At 38.8% G+C, this 22,786-nt stretch overlaps 1 protein-coding gene across 2 annotated transcripts in view; it reads right to left on the bottom strand.

Annotated features, from left to right (window-relative positions):
* fn1a (fibronectin 1a) overlaps positions 1-7,940 on the bottom strand; it is a 29,935-nt gene extending 21,995 nt beyond the window's left edge. Inside the window, exons 1-12 of one of the 2 annotated variants that reach the window (XM_087804882.1) lie at positions 7,687-7,940; positions 6,734-6,859; positions 6,508-6,642; positions 6,190-6,321; positions 5,981-6,118; positions 5,091-5,249; positions 4,634-4,831; positions 4,337-4,519; positions 3,936-4,112; positions 1,821-1,976; positions 1,466-1,594; positions 1,238-1,381 (exon numbers count right to left, since the gene is read on the bottom strand). In XM_087804882.1, coding sequence (XP_087661008.1) covers positions 1,238-1,381; positions 1,466-1,594; positions 1,821-1,976; positions 3,936-4,112; positions 4,337-4,519; positions 4,634-4,831; positions 5,091-5,249; positions 5,981-6,118; positions 6,190-6,321; positions 6,508-6,642; positions 6,734-6,859; positions 7,687-7,816 — 1,807 coding nt within the window. In that variant the 5' untranslated portion in view covers positions 7,817-7,940. Of the gene's footprint in view, positions 1-1,237; positions 1,382-1,465; positions 1,595-1,820; positions 1,977-3,935; positions 4,113-4,336; positions 4,520-4,633; positions 4,832-5,090; positions 5,250-5,980; positions 6,119-6,189; positions 6,322-6,507; positions 6,646-6,733; positions 6,860-7,686 lie in introns of both variants that reach the window. The other variant, XM_087804881.1, reaches the window with a different exon arrangement.
* Positions 7,941-22,786: the final 14,846 nt, after the last annotated feature.

Genomic DNA, 22,786 nt, shown 5'->3' with positions numbered 1-22,786 from the left:
AATAAGTAATCAATAAGATTGGCTACAGATCCCTTAAATGGGATCAGCATCAGTCACCTCCTCTACATGGATGAGATTATTCGAGTTCAAGAAGTGTAGTTGAATGGTAAGAACAAAGAGGAAAGTTACTGAACACAGAGGGCATTAGACTCCCAGAAGGCAGAATTGAAAAAGTGGAGGAAAGCTAGAAATACCCTGGCATACCACCATGCATACTGAAGGGGCTGATGTGATCTAATACCTCAAATGGCTAGGGGCTGCTGGACTTAATGGACAGCACAGCAGAGCTCACCCTGGTGGCATGGGAACAGGCCACTATAGCAATAGAGGTCCACATCTACCACACCAGGCAAGATCCCAACTGCAGGCTGTGTAAAAACTAACAGCTGGTGGCAGGGTGTAAGATGGAATCTACATGAAATGTCATAACCAAGTAGCCAGTATAGCGTACAGGAACATTTATGCAGAATACAAACCCAATATGGAAAGCATCTCCCAAGGTGGTCAAGAATGACAGAGCCAAGCTCCTCTGGGACTTTTAAATACAGACAAACAAAATAGTGTTGGCCAACCAACCAGATATTGTGATCATAGACAAGCAACAGAGGAAAGCCATTGTGGTTGATGTATCCATCCCCAGCGATAGCAACATTAAGAAGAATGAACAGAGAAACTACACTTCGAGGAAGAGCAAAGATACTGTCTAGGACCCTAAAGCTCCAGAGGTTGTAACTAAACACACCAAATTATTTCACCTATATTATGTGTACACACATTCAAAATGACTGCAATATTGCAGACACTCCTCAAAACTATACAGAGCACAGTGTCGGTTGTCCCTGAATTTTTGTCACCTATATTGCAAAGATTGTGATCTTTTGTGAATCTACACATGTCAAACACAATGTGTCAGCATTTCTTCTCTGATATAGAAGTGTAACTGCTGGTTTACATTGACATTGCATCAGCCGAAGGGACTACTTACCATTATGCCTCAACTACTAGTCCCTGGATTAACCATAGTGCATATAACAGAACTCAAATTAAACAGATCCAACTTTGTGGATGATATAAGATAATCTCATACTAAATATAAATGCACATTTCCCCTTTAATAAGATGAATCCCTACATGACTTAATGAAAAGGACAGACATCTGAATAAGTGAATTACATAAATTCTACAAAAAATATAGTAATGGTGGCTAGTGGTGTATACACCAAAACAATGTTCTTACCAGGGTATGACTGCTGAGGCTCACAGCTAAGTTCCCCAATGCCATTGCCATAGCAGTAGCACTTGTACATGATCCCATGGATAACTTTATCCCAGGACTCCCCGATCTGGTAAAAAGCCTTCGTCTCTGGTTCCTGACACTGATCTGCACATTAAGTAAGGCAGATCAAGAAATTCAGCACAACATATACATTTTATAAAAACACCAAGACTCTTGAAGGTCATTTACCAATCGCGTCACACTTCCAGCGGCCCCGCCCTTGTCCAAAGCAGGTGCAGTTCATTGTGTAGCCCTCCTCATGTTGCTTGGTAAAGGTTTGGTTCACTTCGTAGGTTAGAGTGTCCACAATACACTGATCTATGATGGAAACAAAACATAGTGATAGCTTCTGTTACTCTTAACATGAATGTGTTTTGTAAAAGAGCACTCATGCTCACATGATAGTAATGATGATTGTTTGGATGAAATGCTACTTTAACCAATACATGCAGGTATGCAGGCTTTTTTAACCTTTTTACCCAACAACAGGGATTACATCTGACATATCTTTTCACCTTATGCCTAATAATCCTTCTACACCTACCTTGAATTTGAGAGTAAGCAACACAGCTCCATTCTCCACGTCCATTGCCTACACAGGTACATCGCATCATGTGAGCCAAAACATCATGACGTTTGTCCCACTGGTCTCCAACACGATACATCACTCCTTCAGTAGTTGTACACACTTCTTCATGAGCTATAAGAAAACATCATGAGAGTTAAAGGTTAAAAGGGCAAAACAAATACATACTGCTACAAGACTGGATTTGAATCTAAACAATTGAGTCATCAGTCAAAAGGCCAGCTTTTGGTGTTGCTACATGATTTCTATTGATCCTTCGTGTTTTGTATTTTTCCTTTTGGAAATAAGTCTGAAAATTGTTTTCATATGTTCCTTAATAGTTTTACTGTAAGACATAGCTTCTTTTTTTTATAGAAAAAGTTTCCCTATTTAATGATCTATCCAAACACCCATCTTCATGTACTGTGTGCTACACATTATCAAAAACTAATTGATCACCTACTACAACTTCATAATACAACGATTATTAATAAAGAAATTATGACAGTAATGGACTTTCATTGGGACTAAGAAGCCTACATTGTTTTTTTTAATCCCTTTACTGTTTGGAAATATTATCATATTAAACTGTTCTGTTAAATTAAGAAACATTTGGTCAATTAAAAAGTTCTGAACTACAGCATTTATTTCTCATTTCAATTAATTATTGAAAAAGATAGTATGTGTAAGAATGTGTCTTTATAAAGTAATTTATTGTTTCGAACAAAGTTTAACAGATACAGTTCAAGTCATTTACATTCTCCTGTATTTGAGACTAGTCCCTTTATTTTCCACCAGCAGGCCTGAATAATGCAGTGTACTTTAAATCATTAGAAAAAAATGTAAAAAAAATCATGTCTATATAAATTGCTGTAATTTAACATGTAAAAGACAAATGTTATATAATTCAACAGACCGATTTGACCATTAAGCATAATAATACCAACAGAATAATAAAAACAATTTTACAAAGACAATTTGAAATGAAACATAAAAAAGTGACCAATGTGCTAAAAAGTAATAATTATGACTTTATAAAATAAATCAAAGAATTACCATTACTATTACTTACAGAGAACAATTTTAAACCTTTTTTGTAACAGAGAAACAAAAACGTGGGCTATACAAGTATAATGCGACTATTTAGATATTACTATGAAAAGACATAAAAAATGCAAACATTTTTAAAAAGAATCAAATAATAAGTTCATGTTTTGAGCAATGATAAATACTTAATCCCCATTTTCTGGGAGAAATATCTATATCTATTCTATCTAAAACTTAATCAAATCAAAACAGTAAATACAGAGAAAGTACAATTGCAATCACAAAAGTAACCATCTACTCGCTAGAGTTTGTGTGGTGAATATTTGTGGGCAATTGGTGTTGACTAATGAAAAAATGTGTATCCTCCATAAAGTAAAATCCATAGTCAACAAAATGCACTTGTAATAGGAGAAGATTGCTGCACTTTATCAAAGGCATTAACATCAAAACCACTGAGCTATGTTAATGTCTTCACTCTTATGTGTGAAATTAGCAATCCAAATGATCAGGACCGCCCTGTCTGTTGCTAACATCATTACCATATATACTGTCTCACTACCTATTGTCACTTGCACTAATCCAATTGGCACCAATTTAACACGAATTAAATTAGTTTGTAATACTCCAAGATTGTAAAGGCCATTGTCTACAAGATCAGTACATTCCCTTTACAACTCTGTTAATGTTGATTTAGTTTGCAGTCAAACGTCTGTGACCGGGTGGAAATTTCAATGAATACTGTGAGAGGTGAGTAAGTAAGTAAGTAATATTTATTTATATAGCGCTTTTCTAGACCAGGGTCACAAAGCGCTTAAACAATCAAAACAATACTCAAAAAAGTATATACTTTAAAGATCAAGATAATACTGAGAACAACACAGGAGTTCCAGAAAATCAAGGAAAAGCCTGAACAAATAGAAACGTCTTAAGATGTTTCTTAAAGGAGTCAGGTGAGGGTGGATTAAGATCCACAAAATGTCAAGGCAATGTCAAGGCAAATACATCCCATAGAAGCAAATGAATTACAGTAAAATCACATGGACTCACCAGCCATAGGGCAGAACCCAAAGTGTTGCTCAACTTCATAATCTGTTGTTGTGCCGCACCACTTCATGCCGTCTCTACGGCCATCTGAAGTGCAGTCAGTGTAATTTCTACCATTGTAGAGGAAGGGGAACTGGCAAACAGCGCCATTAGAATTGCCACCTCGTGTTGCCACAATCCCTGTGAATCAAAAATCAAAGTCAGACTTCATATTTATTGTTTAAATCAGGTGTGATTGAAAACATTTTGTAACGGAAAATATCCTTACTATAATGGGAAAAAATACTTTAACTCATGCCAAAAGTGTTACTACCTTAATAATTTAATAGTTTTCTTCTATGTGCTGCACTTTGCCTAGGTCTGTCTTGGATGACAATGTCATAGGTTTTTATTTTTAAACCTACCATTTTTTTCTGTGCAGAAAGAATATTTCTGATCAGTTTCAAAGTTGGAGGAAGTGGAACACCACAGCTGGCCATCACTGCGTCCATCTGAGGTACAAGCATGATAGGTCTTCCCCTTGTGAACGAAAGGGAATACACAAGGCTGACCACCAGAGTTTCCACCGTACACAGGGGCAGGTCCCTCTGGATGAATAAAAAGACAAAGAAGCTTTTAAATATGGTTAACTTTAGAAAAATTAAAGAGGAATGGTAGTTAAAAGCTTAAATATGAGCAAAAACTTTCAGAAGAACTATTACCCCAATGCTCACAGCTGACTCCATTGCCAAGACAAGTACAAATCATCTGATTTGCTCCCTGGTTTTTAAGCCAGCGTTGGCCTATATGGTACGACAGACCAGTCTCAGTCTTGCAGGGTCCATCCTGTGGAAGCTGTGGTACAACCGCTGGCTGATAGACAGCATGTTGAATATTGGTGACGACCCGGGAGCCAGTGCCTAATAACAATTTTAAAAAAATACACAAGGGGTATATAACATTGATTAAAACAGCATCAGAACTCAAAAAGAGGATTACTTGTGATTTTCATGAAAATTTTCACAAAACAATTGTAAGTCTACTGTCTTCTCAGTAACTTCAGTAACTTTATTTTTAGACACATCTATGCTTTTTGCCTCAACACAGAAAGAATCTGGTCTATGTGGAATCTGGTCTATGTTGTTCCCACCAGGGGACAAGTATGCCATCAGTTCTTACCCAGACCGGTGGTGTGAAGTGACGCATGTCGCTCACACTTCCACTCCCCGCGGCCGTTACCGGTACACAAACACTGCAACAAGTGGCCCCGGCTGTCTGCTTTGGTCCATGTATCACCAATACGGTAGGAGGTCTGGGTGTCCTGGTCATTACAGCGATCTTAAAAAAGAGGTAATTAAAGGGATCAGAAATGGATATAAAAATGGAGCGGCAAATAAAGTCACAATTTTGGTGGAACATGTAAAAATCCCAAAAACAACACAATTAACCACCAGAGTCAGTGAATAACACAATGATATGAACACTGGATGATACTTTAACATATGACAGAGTTTGAGGATATCTTTTTCACTTCACCGAAGTGCCGATTTACGCGAGTACAGCTTCTGACATGATATTTGAATTCTGAGCTGATAATCTCATCAGCTATTTCATGTTGTTATCTGTGTGTCAGTTACTTCAGTTTCATCTCTGATATAAATGAAGTCGATCGAGCCAGCCGATATATGGCCAATCGCTAATGGCTGATGGATGACAGCTGCATTCTAATTAACTCTAATGAGGCAAATATCATCAAGTTATTAATTATAAAAGTTTTGTTTACATATATTTATATAATAGTCCTCAATGTGTCAATCATATAGATGGAGAATTCACATAGAAATAGCTTGTGTTAAGCCATTTTATTTTTTGTTAGAACATTACTTATAAAATTGGTATCGAAAAAAGCTTTGTTGATGGAACTGGCAGCTAAGGGAAAGCATCGGTATTAAACATGATTATAATGATAAATATCCATTGCTTTAACAGTCAACACAATGAAAACTGGCACAACAGCAATAACTATACCATAATAGCAGATAAAAGGCATCCTAAAAACGTATTCTTACTTCTGGATGTGCATGTGATGCGACCACTTCCCTCTCCAAGGCAAGTGCAGTCCACTACCATCCAGCCCTGGTAGGGCTTCTCCCACATTTCCCCGACTACATATGAAGTTCCTGCTGAATTGTCATAGCATCGCTCCGCTGTGGGTAAACAGTAGTCTCATACTATGAGTCTCCGAGGCAGAACAAAAAAAAAATAATCATGCACTCACAGACAGGTTTGCATGTCCATTCTCCCTTGCCATTTCCCAGACAAACACACTCCAACATGTATCCTCCTGTCTCATGTGGTCTCCTCCAGGTGTCTCCTATCTTGTATGAAGCTCCTCCCTCATGACAACGGTCTGAATAACAGAAGAGGCTTGATCATCAAAGTGTATTTATGCAACATTTATTTCTCACTAGTCCAAAAGAAACAAACTGAAAAAGTAAAGCAGCTGTGGATACGTAGTCATTCATGCAGCACAACAGGAGATCCTTTGATAAGTGTAATTGAAGATGTAGCAGAGAAGACATGTGAAGACACTTACTTGCAATAGTGCAGCTGATTTTGCCTCTTCCTGATCCAATACAGGTACAGTCCCAGATCATGCCTTCTTTGGGTCTCTCATACGTTTCTCCCACTGTATAATACTGCTGGTTGATCTTATCATAACACCGCTCCTCTGCTGCAAAGTAAAGAAGTTTAAAAAAAACAAAAAAAAACATGACACTGTCTTAACAATGTACATAGATTGTGTAGTAATGCTTAAATACCTTCTGGTTTACTTTTACACTTGATGCCAGCAACCCCATGGCAGGTACAAATCAGTGTGCTGCCCAAATATTGACGTTCCCACTGATCATTTACGCCATAAAATTGTCCGTTTTCTAAACAACCATCTTAGAAGAAATGGGCAGATAAAAAACACATTGGGTAGGATCAAAGAAAAAACCTGCCACCATATACTTTTAGTTGAGGAAAATGAAGGCTCCGCCCCATGAAGCAACATATCAAGCATATTTAAAACAGGAAAAATGTCACAATCAAAACAACATCAATATGAAACATTTCCTGTTCTGTGGGTCAAAAGGCTATAATAAAGTTCAATTTAGATGTTAACAAATTGTTGAGGGCAATGACTTCACCCTTGTATGTGAAACTGACCCAGGGTGTGTTAAGTTGACTTCAAAGGCCCTCCCAAGAGAAGGTATCAGTGTTTACACCAACACTGTGGCCCCACCAGACTGCTCTTTGTTCACACCCCGCAAAAGCACAGAACATAAATGTACCCACATAGCTGATCAATTTATGTTGTCTCTTACTTTCAATAGTTACATTGACTGCAGTCTCGCTTTATATAACGTACAAACCTCTCTATAAAAGCAGCAAAAATAAAGGCTAACTATGTCACTTTAATTTGAAATTAAAATAGCCATTATTAATGTTTAGAACATGGCAAATGTTGTCCCTAACGCTATTTTTTAACAAGAGAGATGTGGCTGTGGTAATAATACTACCTACACTGTAAACCTCTTTTATGTTAAATTCTGTCTTGCGTTCATTGTTTTTAGCGAATGCAGACAGTCACGGTCAGTATAAAGTATCTTTTGAAGGGTATAAAGGAGGCATTTTTCGGTTTATAAATTGACCTTCCCCGACCGCTAATTGGAAACCGCTTTCTTCTGAAAGAAATAACTCGTGATGAATTAATGCCACAAAAACTCACCCTGGGACACGGAGGAGACCTGGTGCTGCTGAGCTTGTCTGCGCGTCTTCTGCCTTCCTCTGGGCATACAGTGGACTGCGCTGCCGACGCAGAGAGCCACCAGAACCCAGACTGCAGTGCTGGCCGACATCCTGTGTGACCCAAAGTTACTTCCCGAGTGAAAGAGAGAAGTGTTCTCCGAGCAACTTTTCTGTCTTCCTCTCTCGGTGGAGCAGAACCAGTGTGAGGACTCGCAGGCCTGAGAGTGATTTATCTCAGCACAGCTTCTATCCGGCGGGGGAGGGACGACCAAGATGAAGTCCACCCACGCAGTGTGTAAGCAAGTTAAACCAAATGTTCGAGCAGGGAGTTAGTTTGAACGCAATGACGCTCAAAGTCACAGACATTGAGTCATAAACCCCCCTGTAAGCTGCTTAGTGTCTTGGAACCTTCTGATTAAAGCCACACTCAAAAATATAGAAAGAATAGGTATGTGTGTAAAATCTAAAATATGAATTTCTCTATATGAAACCAGTATCATGTAAAAGGTCTTGTAAAGACGAATCTAGTGATATAAGTATAATGTTCCTGTGATAAACATTGAAAAAGTTATGGACTACTACAACCCGTGAAAATGAACTCATTTCTGGTCAACCTCCTCCATATTAAGGTAAGGTAAGGTAAGGTAAGGTAAAACTTTATTGATCCCTCAGGAGGTCTCCTTTGGGAAATTGTTTTTTACCAATAGCCAGCAATTTTTCATAAACAATAAAAAATAATACATAAAAAATAAAATAAGAAGAACATAAAGAGGAAGAACAAGATGACACAATCTAAGTCTAAAGACAAAGACAAAGGACATAGGTCAAGGAAAGAAAAACAACAAAGACAAAGATACAAAGACTAACATGGATACAAAGATATTATGTTATTGGGGGTCAATATGTTTGGTTGTTGACGTTTTTGTTAAACCCGAGTTTGAAAATGTCATAACTTTCTCAATATTTACTCAATTTTAAAAAAGGTTAGTATCATTGGAAAGATTGCTAAACAACAGAATAAATACTAAAACATTTAATTACGTAATCATTTTGTTGATCATTTGTAATCAAGCAATTAACGTTCAAGTAGAAAAAAAATTCTCAAAAAATATGCATAGAAAACGCAAACGAATAGCCCAGATTGAACAAACACACAATATACTGTATATATGTACTGTACATACTGTATATTTTAACAACTTGTACTTAAGTGTATGTACACACACACATGCACCCGCATCCACACACACACAAAACAAACACGTAAGTTTTCTTTCTTGTAGTATAGATAGATAGAGAGAGAGAGATAGAGAGAGAGAGAGAGAGAACCAGATCTGTTTCCTTCTCTGTCTCCGCCCCTTGGTTCACCCCGATCCCCATCTCATGAAGTCCAAAGCTCACTGACTTGAAGGCCTCTACAAGAATTTGGGTCTCACTATCCACAAATACATGTACAATAATCTAATATTAAATTCTCAAAAAAACAGTTGCCTCCCAAATCCGTCTCCACTTTTCCCAGAACCACCTGTATGAACAGTTCCAGTCCGGTTTTCGCCCACCCCACAGCATCGAAACAGCCCTCAACGAAATCACCAACGACCTCCTCATTTGAGCTGATTCTGGACTCCTCACCATACGTATCCAGATGGCAGCGTTTGACAGCATCAGCCACACCCCCCTAGACTGGTTTACTTCTTCCGCACATAGTTTGTACAATTCAAATCAATGAAGTCCACCCGCTCTTCTGTCACCTCAGGTGTGCCCCAGGGCTCTCTCCTGGGGCCACTTCTCTTCATCAGCTATCTCCTTCCCCTTGGCAACATCTTCAGAAAATTCAACATCAAGTTTAACAGTTATGCAGCATTCAGCCGCTCTTCTCCCTGTCTCTGGAACTCACTGCTACCTGAACTGAGAAACATGTACTCATTTACCCATTTAAATCACATCTTGATATGTATTTATGTAAATCTTTTTATTGCAACTTATCACTGTGTTTCAATAATGTTTTTGTCTCTTAATGTTTTAATTGTGTTTTTATGCTTATGTTGGTTTTAATTTTATGTAAGGCGACCTTGGGTGTCAAGAAAGTTGCCTCGAAATAAAATGAATTATTGTTATTATTGAAAAATTGAAAATGTTGTCAGAGATTTGTGGCGCGTGTACTTGGTCAATCTGACATTTTTTATATTTTACATAAACGTATATATAACGTGTGTTATACGTCATCAGTATTTATGAATATTAGTGATGTAAACAAGGCGAACACAGTTGAAAGGTGAATACAGCGATCAGATCAAACGATCAATTGTAAATGTGCTGATTGACCTTTGCGATATCCAGGAAGAGGAAAATACACACATACCAAGAAAGAAGGTACTAGCTGACTGGCAAGGACCGAGTCATTTTATTAAAGTTTGAATTCATTATACACCACAATATCCCTTAATATAACTTTTGGAATATTTAGCAACACATGAACTTAAAATTGAAAACACAATTTTAATCCTACATATTGGGCTTGAAACGGGTCTAATATGGAGATAGATTTTCATTCTATTATTATTCAATCCAAAAAAAGGTTTTAAATAGGGTTTTTTTTATGGTTGAAGTTGTGTGGGTGTGTGGGGGGGGGCTGCTGGAGATGCCAATGGAGAAGGTGGATGCTGTGGTCGATGATGAGGAGGATGGTGAGTGAACCGGAGTCGGCGTAAACGAGGAGGTCGTTGGTGACTTTTAAGAGGTTTCTGTACTGGGATGGGGGCGCAAAAAGAAAATGTTTCGAACAGTTGGGGGTTAACGAGATATTGCTGTAGTTGTGAAATGATGGACAGGTCCAGTACTTTTGACAGAAGTGGGAGGTTGGAAATGGTTCTGAAGTTGTCGAGGTTGTCAGGGTTGAGGCCGGGTTTTTTCAGTAGGGGCTAGTTTAAGAGTGGGGGAAACATTGCCAGAGCTGTGGGAGGAGTTTATGATGGAGGTGATTAGTTGTGTAAGAGTGGGGATGCAGGCTTCAGAAGGAGCTGGGATGGGGTCAAGGTGGCAGGTAGTTGACTTCATATGCTGTGATTAATCGATTCAGACAAAAGGCAAGAACAATAAATGAAGTAAACAAAATGAAATAAAACTAAATAAATTATGGGTATTTTTGAGCCTAATACAGCCCATTTTTGAGAGTATCCCCAGTTTATTTCCCCTAGAACTAAATGATTCTATTCTCCTATTGATCAGAGACAAATATTAAATAAAAACAATAACCAACACTGTATTAAAAACACAAAAAGCCATAAATAAGAAACAATACAAAAATCAAAGTGTTAAATAAATGTAATGACTTGAAAACTGAAATAAGCAAGTGCAGACATCAGCGAACTTATCAAACTGTCAAGGTTAATCAAAATAGATAGATAGACTTTATTAATACAGTGTTCAGGTACAGAGTTTACGTTTCTTTTAGTTTTAAAATATCATACATTCTTGAATGCACTGAATGCATCATTGATCTATGTCAAAGGTGCAAAGAAAGTCCACAAACGTTGTGTTTCTTCCAGGCCAACTCATCAATGCAGTCATTGTTAATTGAAAAACAAAAAAGCAATTACATAAACGTATATATATTTATCTATCTATTTATTTAAATCTTGCATTGGTAATGACCTTGTCAGCATGTCTGAAACTAATGTAGGTTGAAGCAGATTACCTGAGACTACCTCCAGTCATCCTATACAAAGATATAGTTTGTGGATTAAAGTATTTTAACAAGCTAATTGACTGAGCTCTAAATTATCTGGGTCAAAAAGCATAAAAACTGATAGAATGGCTTTCTCTGTGGCTGATGGGAGTGGGTCAGGCTGGTCCTTCATGACTGGGGCAACCCAGGCTACTCAACTTATGGCCCCCTGTTGAGCCACCAGAAGCTTAGCTGTTACCTAAGTGACGCGACTGCTTCTTCTTCTACTACTATTTAACTATGGTTGCAACCAGCTGTTGGAACGCCATCGCTGACACCTGCTGCGCATGTTTTGCAAGTTTGGAAGAAAAAAAAAAAAAATATATATATATATATATATATATATAGTCGGACACCAGGTCGTTGTCGTTTGATCTAGTTTATCACATGCACACTTAAAAACCTTGAGAGAACTTAATGCTCCTTTTATCTTTCTCCAACCTTACCTCCCTCATGCCTTTCCTATATGTTTGTTTCCTCTGAGGCAGGGCTTAAAGATGGAGTGATAAAGGAACAAGACTAGACATGTTTGCCTGTCTTCTTTGTAGATAGAACAAGTCATAAAAGTAAAATATTACAAAATAAAGAGAAAGTTATACATCAAGGAGAAAACAAGTATATAAAAGCAGTAACTTCAGAACGTTGTAATTAAAAAAAAGAAAGGTGATCGAGGGAGAATATTTTTTATGATTATAATTTAGTATTGCATTTGATCACACTAGTACAGTAATACACCCCTACTCTGATTACCCATGTTAACAGTTCACTGGTTCCCATACGGTTGTTGGACCTTTCCTTGGCATCAATCAAAATTGTCTTCACTCTCTCAATCATCATCAACAAAGTTGTTTTTAAAACATATTATTTTATCATAATATCCCATCAAACATTGCAAATCAATCAAAGGTTCTAGGCCTCAGTTCTGAAGTGCACTCCCTCCACTATGATTGCAGGAGTCTCAAAGTACAACCGCTACCACTTCACAATATAAAGATAAAAAAAATCAAGCTGGATTGAGTCTTTCTAAAATCCCTTCTGGGTGGCTCCTTGGTGATGCATTTTGAAGGTGTATATGGCCTGGAGAAAATGTACCTCTCCATTTCCCTGGGGACTCCTCCATATTCCCCTAGAAGGCATGAAGGATTTATTTTAGGAAGAAAGAAAACTAGGCCTCTGTACTAACAAAACTGCTTTGGGATACAGCCCCATAGATAGAAGGATCGGACTGAAATATGTTTGACTTTCTACTGCTGAATTAGAATAATACACACTTGAAAATTACTTAAATGACATTGATAATATTGTTGACAGCATAACAGACTCTCTAAACAACACGCTAAAGTTAATTGCAACATTAACTCAAAACACTTTAAAAAAGAAGAAGTTCTGCTCCCTGGTATACTCGCAAGTTAAAGCAGAATTCACAAGAGTGAAGAAATTGTGTTGATTAAAAGAAGTTTAATTCTATCAGGCCTGGCAAGATATTTGAAAATTATACAGGGCAGCACTCCTGACAGCCAAAGCCAGCTATTACTCATGATGGATGGATGGATGATGATGATGATGATGATGATGATGATGATGATGATGATGATGATGATGATGATGATGATGATGATGATGATGATGATGAGAATGGATGAATGGATGGATGGGTTTTCCAAAATCTAAGTATGAAGAACATATTTCAAAGAAAAAACACAAAGAACAGGATACAAAAACTAACATAGAATTTATCATCTTTTCACTCCACTCCTGCCCCAAAACTCAGAATAATACAATCTAATAGCATGAGGAATGAGTACCTGATACTATTAGTGGTGCCTCTGTGGAGGAGCATTTGTGCAACCAACCATTAGGGGAATGGTTTTAAGAATTACTGATATTCTCTAATAAAATGTTTCAGCTTCTTTTGGCCAAAGAGAATACACCTGATTCATATGTGCACTAAGTTTTACCAGGTTTCTCTCCATGACTCTGCTACCCTACTCTTTACTCACCTCTCTTCTCTCTTCTCTCTTCTCTCACTTCACCCTCCCTTTGCTTTTCTTCATCCCTCTCTCTGCCCTCCACCCACCCTGCCAGTCACAGCAGGAGTACGTCAATACTGAGTCTGGTTCAACTCAGGGTTTTTACCTCCTGAAAGGAAGTTTTTTCTTGCTACTGTCACACTGTGATCACACTGTGACTCATTGTTGAGTTGCTTTTTTCGACCATATAGTCTTATTTAAACTGTAAATGGTTTTGAGATCATTTTGTTATGATTCAAAACTTAAAATAAATTTGATTTGAATTGAATTGTATAATGATCTTAACAGAAACTACACAAACTATCAAGAGAGAGTGAGCTAAAGTAGTTTTCCTTAGGACTGGGAATATTTGTGTTACATTTGAACGTTCTCCTACTGTCATAAAACAATAACAAATGGAGCAGGTAAACAGTCTCAAGCAGATACATGATCAGTATGATATTACATAAAACTTAATTGAACAACGTCCAAACACAAATAATCAAATTCCACAATTATCAAAAATATAATTCCAAAACGCGAAAACATCCAATAAATCATGGGTAAAAACTAAGAAACCAAACAATCTGGCACACTGGTCTGGACGGGAATATAAACTGCAGACAATTGCTTGATCAGCTACAGCCGTGTGCCATTAGTCAGGATCGAGTGGAGACAAAAAAGATAAACAGGAAGTGATAACATATTATTATTCACAAGTAAAATTAAGCATGACACCCACTTTCCAAAACATGTAACCTCACTACTCCGGAGAATCAAATATTGTCATTACTGCATCATTTGGTTTGTCTCCAGTGATTTTTATAATGACCTTGGATGTTGACCCCTGTGGGGAAACTGAGCCTGGTGGGAGGAAGTTTGGAGAGTCCTAGAGAGGAAGGGTGTACGCTTGTGCATAAACAAACAAACACAAAATGGTCAGGAGGAGTTTAGATTCTTTCACATCTGTAAATATTAAGACAAGATTTTCCAAACGTAATAAAGGAATATGTGACTAAGTAGTTCTGTGTATTTTGTGTGTTCAGAATAGATTGAGGTGGTGTAGACTCTCTGTCAGTTTCTCTCTGTCACACACAAACACATGCTGTTTGTTTACATTCTCAGTTGCACATCATTATACTGTAACAAGATTTTTGTGCAAATGTTATTCGATTCCAAAATAAAGAGCACAAATGACCCTGTTGTTTGCCCTTTCAACGTCATGGGTTAATATTGATAATTGTTTTCTATTGCAATCTTTCTTATTATGTTCACGACTACTTTAATAGTAAATCAATGCAAATGTCACATGGTTTCTAGGTAACAACTACTAGAATCTTTGTAGCTAAATAATAATTAGAAAAATGGTTTGAAGTTTCAGAGCAACAGAGGGTAAAAAAAGGAGCTAACAGACAAAATTGTGGAAAGAATGGAAATCATGTCATCCTCGAAGATATCTGAGTTCTGTACAGTCATGGTTTCTCAGAAACAGTAAAATTGTGGATTCCGTTGAAAGACCTGATTTGTATTCCTGTGTTCATGGGAAAGGGGGCATCATGTAAACAGGATGTTGCATTGCAATTTTCCTACAAAACTAACCAAGCCACAGATGGGATGTGTTTAATATTATTAGTTGAGAGTAATTTTTTGTCACGACCTACAATTATTTTTTATTTCAATTCAATTCAATTCAATTTTATTTAAAGTGTCTTATCATAACAAAGTTATCTCAAGATACTTTACAGTTGACGTAAGACTATAGTGGAGAAAGGAAAAACAGATCCCAGCAATTCATCAATGAGCAATAAGTGAAACACTGTGCAGTGAGCTGTGGCGAGGAAAAACTTCCTTTTAGAAGGCAGAAACCTCGAGCGGAACCTGACTCATTGTTGACGGCCTCCTGCTTTGACTGGCTAGGAGGAAGGATGGGGGGTAGACAGATGGATAAATAGAAGAGTGAGGGAGGATACAGTGAAAGAAAAGAGGAGAGTATGGGAGAGTCCATGGAGGTGCTGGAGAGAACTCAGGATCTGATGCCGTGGTGAAGATCCTGGATCAGCAGCAGCTCTGGAGGTGGAGCCCTGGGGCTCCGGGAGAAAAATAAAAAAGTATGGGTTTAAACTGCACAGGTGATGAATGTAATGCAGAAAAGAAGGATATACAGAGCCCGGTGTCTAAAACTCCTCCAGCAATCTAAGCCTATAGCAGCTAAGATAAACAGAAAGGTTAATTATAGGCTTTATGGAAAAGTAAGGTTTTAAGATTGTTTTTAAACATAGAGACTGGACATGAAAACTGAAGGCCCTGGCTCCAAATCTACATTGAGAGATTTGTGGTATAACTAATAGATCCGAGTTTAACCCCTTGACACCTGAATTTATTTGCAATTGTTCAAAAAAAATAATTATGTGTGTGTTTTTGCTTTCAAGCAGAGACTAAATTAAGTGAGATAAGATTATTTTTTTTACTGTAGAACATAAAATTGTTGTAAAATTGGCGCGACAACAGGCATTCGAGGATCAAAAAATAATAAAAACACATTTCCCATCTTAGGCATGAAATTTTATTTTTTAATGTCAACATATACATTACAGTGGTAAGAAAACAACAATAAAAAAAAAAAGTGACTCATGTCTTCCTCAGAAGCGTCACCTGACGTGCTGCAGACATGTCACTAATAAGCTGGTCGTTTCTGGTCCCACAGTTTGTTCTCTGGTGCGAGGAATCCCCAGGTGTGCAGGTGCACTGAGTAAAAGCTAACACCATGATATGCAGTACCTGAATATTCAACAACAACAACGACAACAACTAATACTATAACAACAACTTTTGTCGCCCTTGGTCCTGGGTGTTCGTGGCCGGGTTGGTCGGTCTTTCGGGGGCTTCCCGGGTGGGGGGGGCCACACTGGGCGGGGCCACATTGGGGGGACGGCGGAGGCATTGGGCAGACCCATGTTACCGTAGTGACCATGTACCGCCCATGCAAGTGCTGCTGTCCCCCTGGGTGCTGCATGGTGGGTGGGGGCGGGGGCTGGGGGTCAGTACGTGTGATGGCCTCTGCACCTTAGAGACCGTGGACCGCCCATGGAATACTGCTGGCCCCCCAAACTTCCCTCATGGGGGAGGTGGGCTGCGGCTGTTGGGGACGGTCTACAGTTCAAAGATCGGGGGCCGTTCCCGGACGGCTGCAGCCCCATTGCCCCCGCCCTGCCCGCACAACCGTGGCCCCCCTGTGACCCGGGGGACCTGGGCCGGTGCCTGGCCATTGCTCCCCCGGCTACTGGCCGTGTCCGCAGGGTATTGGGGGGGGCTCCGCCGCCGCTGCTGTGGTGGATCCCTATCTCCTTGACTCGGTCCCCTGCTATGGACTTGGTGGCAGCCTGACGGTCTGGGGGTCCTCCGTCGCCCGGCCTGGCCCCGGGGCCCTATCCCCTGACTGGTTCTTCTGGCTGCCACTCTGCCCCGGTGCCTGCGCCTGGTGCCTCCCCCTCTCTGCTTCCTCGGTCGTCCTCGCCTGTGCCCTCTCGCGCCCCCGGTGGTGGTCCGCCTTCTCGCTGGTGTTTGGGGTCGGCTCTGGTGGTTATCTCGCCTGCCGGGTCCTGGTCTCCCGCGGGTTCCTGCCGCGGCTTGGGCCCCTGTGTCTGGATCTGCTGTGCTAGGTATGTGCCCTCTGGCCTGGCTATTTCAAACCCCCCCCCCCCCTCCCCTCTATATATCTTCACCCGTCACCGGAGTCTGTATACCTGTGTATTGTATACATTTGTCCCAAACCCACACCTTTTTATTTCTCTCCCGGAGCCCCAGGGATCCACCTCCAGAGCTGCTGCTGATCCAGGGATCCACCTCCAGAGCTGCTGCAGATCCAGGATCTTCACCACGTCATCAGATCCCGAGTTCTCTCCAGCACCCCCATGGACCCTCCTACACTCTCCTCTTTTCTCTCACTATATCCTCCCTCACTCCTCTCCTTATCCATCTGTCTACCCCCCCATCCTTCCTCCCAGCCGGTCAAAGCGGCAGGCCGTCAACAATGAGTCTGGTTCCGCTCGAGGTTTCTGCCTTCTAAAAGGAAGTTTTTCCTCGCCATTGCTCACTGTACAGCTCATTGTACAGTGTTTTGTTTCTTGCTCTTTGTTGAATTGCTGGGATCTATTTTTCCTTAATCAACTGTAGTCTTATTTCAACTGTATAGTGTCTTGAGATAACTTTGTTATGATAAGACACTTTAAATAAAATTGAATTGAATTGAATTGAACTACTATAACAACGATAACTGAGCTGTTTCAATTGTGGGGTCCCTTACTCATGAAACTCCCTGAAGCAATTGTTATTTTTGTTCAGGCACAAGTGAACATTGCACTTAGAACACTTGAACACATGGTCAGTTTTTCTTTCAAAGACATCAAAGGAATGCACCAGCCCTTTTGTGTCACAAAGCACAAATATTTTGTATCCTCATTTATGTGGCTTCTTGGGGACATATTGTTTTAAACTTGATTTTCCTTTGAAAGGAACCATTTGATCGTCAACACAGAGCATTTGCTCTTGTAGAAGAGCCTGACATTTGGGAAGAAGTGCATCAATCAGTGGCCTTATTTTGAAAAGTCTGTCATTGTTTGGTGCCATGTTGTCATTGAAATGGATGTAATGTTGTATTTCTTCCCACTCTACTCTGTCTTTTTGTTCAGGAGTAGCTACACTAGGAAGCTCACCATCCTCTTCAGCAGTGAAGCTTTCCTCACTGCTGTCACCTGGTGTTTTAAAAAAAAAAAACACCATTGAAAAGTGCAGACTATTCTATTTAGGTAAGGTAGAACTTTACACAACCTGCTCTCAAAGCGACGTCCTCAAATATGTGGCTTACAACACAAAAGCTGAAAGTCTGTACAATACAATATTATAGCATTATTACTGCTATTTTCACCACCTTGTGCAGGTGTGTATTCCTCATCAACTTCTCCACTCTCACTGAGACAGATGTCCTCACTCTCAGCGGGTGGAACTCTGGTTTCTACAGGAGTTCGCTTACCATAAAACATTCCTGAGGAAAAATAAACGTCAATAATTTAATTCATAAAACATCCTACATGATTACAGATTGTTACAAGAATTGTTTTTGCTATAGAAAGCGTGTGACGGCTAAAATCCATCTGAATATATTAGTGTGTACTGCGCCATTGCGCATCTGGCCATACTGATTAATTTAGCCCTTATGGACGAATGTCGCGAATTCGCGACAAACCGAAAACTTGAAATATCTTCAAAAATTACGTTCAAAACTACTTTATTTTACTTTTCCTAGTTCCACAGACAAACAATAAGCAGACGTGTATTTTTTTTTTACGGTAACTTACCTCAAACAAGATGATCCTTTCGCGCTTCCAACTTTGAATGGGTTGCGCAACACCAGGAAGAAAACACGATCGTAAACCGGACGTGGTTTTAAATGTTATTGGTCCTACGAGAAACTAGTGATTGCAAAACGTTCCTAGGTTCCTATCGAAGAGGCATGAACCAACATTAGGGAAACTCGCGCACGATCACTGTCGCGAATTCGCGTTAAGGGGGTTAAGGTTGATAAGTTTGGATTAGATCTTTAATGTATGTTGGTGCTAGACCATGTAAGGCTTTATAGGTTAAGAGAAGGGTTTAAAATTGTATTCTAAATTCTACAGGAAGAAGACAGCATAGGGGAAATGTGTTTGCGCCTCTTAGTCTTAGTCAGGACACAAGCTGCAGAGTTCTGAATGAGCTGGATGAGTTTCTCAGCAGCATCCAAAGAAAGGAAGTGCCTGTTTTTTTAAATGTTATGAAGGTGGAAGTAGGCAGTCCGTGAGATTTGTTTTATGTGCGAGTTAAATGATAAGTCCTCGTCAAAGCAGACACCCAGATTCTTTACAGTGGTGCTAGTAGCAGGAACAAGTCCATTATGTAAAGCTAGATCATTAGTTACTGATTGTCTGAGATGTTGCGGACCAACTAGTAAAACCTCAGTTTTTTCCGGGTTCAGTAGGAGGAAGTTTTTGGTCATCCTGGACTTGATATATGTAATACAGGACTGTAGTTGTATTAGCTGATTTATTTCAGTTGGCTTCATTGACAAGTAGAGTTGGGTGTCATCAGCATAACAGTGAAAGTTTATAGAGTGTCTTCTGATCAAGTCCACTAGTGGAAGCATATAGATTGTGAATAGGATTCGACCAAGAACAGAACCTTGTGGGACACTATAGCTGACCTTAGAGTGTGTTGATGAGAGGTGGTTGACATGTACATAGTGCGTTCTATCCGACAGGAGAGTTAAACCAGTTTAGAGCAGTTCCACGGAAGCCTATATGGTTTTCTAGCCTCTGTAGAAGGACTTGGTGGTCAACAGTGTCAAATGCAGCACTGAGATCTAGAAGAACAAAAACTGAAACATGACCCTGATCAGAGGCCACCGGCAGGTCGTTACTTACCTTTACCAGGGCGGTCTCCGTGCTGTGGTGTTCCCTAAAAACCAGACTGAAACATCTCAAATTGATCATTGTCATTGAGATAATCACAGAGCTGACTTGTTACCACTTCCTCCAGAATATTTGAACAACTGTTTAATAATGACAGATCCGACTTACCCTAGTGCCATTGTTTTTAACACTGATAACTTTCATTTGTTTGCGTTGATCGCAGGAAACCATGGTGAGACGCACGATGTCATATAATTAAAACTAACAAATTCTATTCAAATTTTTTTTTTATGTGTAAATGTGTTTATAATTATAAATAAAACCAAACCTAATATTCACCTATGGATATTTGCTGATATAAAATTAATAAATATATATAATAACCAAGGCATTAAAAGTAAAACAAAAAACAGCCAACTCTGACTCAAATCAAGAACAAACTTACAACCTACTGTGAGCACCAAAGCTATCACAACTTTATATTTAATATCCTGTTAATTCATCTATTCCTAAAATTGTTTATGGAAAAGACAGTATATTGGTGTTTTTCACTTTCAGAATGTTCATTATTAAATTACAGCTTACTATTTTTATTATTAGGGATTGTACTATATTTGGCAATGGCTTGTAAGTTACAGGAATACGCTGTTACTGCTATGACTCTATGTGATGTCAGAAAACCCTCATCTTTCTGACTATCTACACTATATACAACAAATCAAATTAATAAAGTGCAGTGAAACTCAAATAGTTTAAGGGATACAGTCATTCTTCTGTTCGTCAAAGTTGTATATATATTTTTTATATAGGGGCAGGACATTCTGTTGCACAACATCAGAATAACTGACCCAAAATATCTGTCCTGGTTCAGTGCTCAGGTTATTTGGGATAGTCTTTTTTTGTGTGCTATCAGCTCTATATATATATGTTGAGATAAGTGTGCTGTAAGCAAGCGTTGTTACCCTAGTCTTCATGTATCAGTAACTAAAATTTTGCATACAAAAAATGCAGCTTTTTAATAAATATAATGCATAATTATTATTATACTAAGTCACAATGATTCAGCAATACAACAGGTATAAGAGTTACATTGATGCATTGGCAGTGTTAATGGAGCTACAAGAACGATTTCCACTTATCCACTTTGTTCGTCTGAGCTCCCGCACACTAATAAACTACTACTAAATCCATGTTTCCATTTGAGCACAAAGATGCATGGGATTTAAGGAATGAGCAAAAATTCTTCCTTGAAACTTCTGTAGCAATGCTAAATATCACTGTGTTTGGCTGTGAGAGTTTTTTTTAGAATCATCTCTCATACCACTACTATGTACAGATGATTGTTTTTTTCTTAAAAACGTTTTTATTGTTATTCCACATCGTAATCCCTTAATCACATAAACACTCTGATGCAACACTTGATTCAATTCTGTCATAACTGTTCAGTAACTAATTTTCATTGTATTTACCACAAATAAACAATACATAGTGATATCAATACCTACCAATAGCGAGATTTGAGTAAGAAAGTGAGTAATTTATATTTGTAATGTGTCACAGACCATGGTCACCAAGCGCTTAAACAAACTGGCTGTGAGAGTCACCAAAATGAAAATACGGTTCTTATTTAACCACTGCTATGTCAACTGTCTGCATTAGCTAACTACATGGAATTGGTGACCAGCTTGCTTAAGCAAGATTTTTGTTTAAAGTCAAAGTTAAATCTCTTTTCTGACTGGCAACAAAGATGATGCATAGCATGTCATGTTTGCCTGACATCATGGTCAAGAGTTTCTCGTCTCCCAGCTCAACTCGACCAAAGTATTGGGTGTGTTTGCTGGCGAGGGAAGGCTGTCCCCTCTGACCTTTTAAAATGGTCACATGCACAAAGTAGTCAGACGAAGGCAATAGCTTGTTTGTGTTTGTCTTGATTCGAAATATACAAGCAGATTAAATATTTAGGAGGTCAATTCCTTACTACTAAGTTGCAGTGTACATGCATTCTCCCGATAGTGTTGTCTCTACTGGGTGACATATTCCATTTTAGGTACCCTTTGTTCAACCTAATGGTCCTGAACCTTTGAGAAAAAAGAGATGTAGGACAGCTGTGATATGATGATTTCCTTTGTGCAAGTTTTCCTGGCTGTGAATAAGCCTTAGTTGCTCTATTATTTCTATGTTGCAATACTTGTTGTGGTTTTTTGTTGTATTATTTAAATAAGTTATCATCACTTTTTCTGTCCTAGTAATTCTATAATTATTGAATATGACCCAAGGCTGACGCTGGTTAGCACCACAGTCGCATCTGCAGTCCTGTGATGTTAATGTCAGTTCCTTAAACAAAAAAACCCAATCACTCCTGTATTTCTGATAATGAGAACTAAAGATGAATGCATGAATGATTAACAAATCTACATCTGTAGTAGCATAGTACAACTAGGAAAACGTTATTGTATGCAGTATTGTGTTATTGAGAAATTCGCTGATAAGGATGGTTTTCATGTATATTTCCTGTTATTAAACCTATAGTGAGCTCCACCGCTAAATCTCTTTAGCTATCTACAGCAAAAACAAACATCCATAAAACTCTCTGTACCAAGAACTCTTCTCATTATTGAATTTATTATGCTTGAGTTTTAGATTTAGGCATAACATAACATAACATAGTAGAGGTTAAATGAACATACCCTCTGAAGCCAAAATCCATAATAGGGTCATGCAGAATAATCTGAGAGCATCCTGTGACGAGAAATTCACGATCAAATACAAGAGACAAAAGTGTATCTTCATCTGTTGTAATCCTCTGCTGCCTCCCACCACTTTTTTTCTCTTTTGATCTAACACAATCATTTTGACGTTGGGTGTACAGTATATTTAATGACTTTTGCAAAACTTTTATAA

The sequence above is a fragment of the Callionymus lyra genome, chromosome 12 (assembly GCF_982586985.1).
Source record: "Callionymus lyra chromosome 12, fCalLyr1.hap1.1, whole genome shotgun sequence".
Lineage (NCBI taxonomy): Eukaryota > Metazoa > Chordata > Actinopteri > Syngnathiformes > Callionymidae > Callionymus > Callionymus lyra.
The sequence above is the reverse complement of the archived record's forward strand: the minus strand, read 5'-3'. Positions and strand labels throughout refer to the sequence as shown.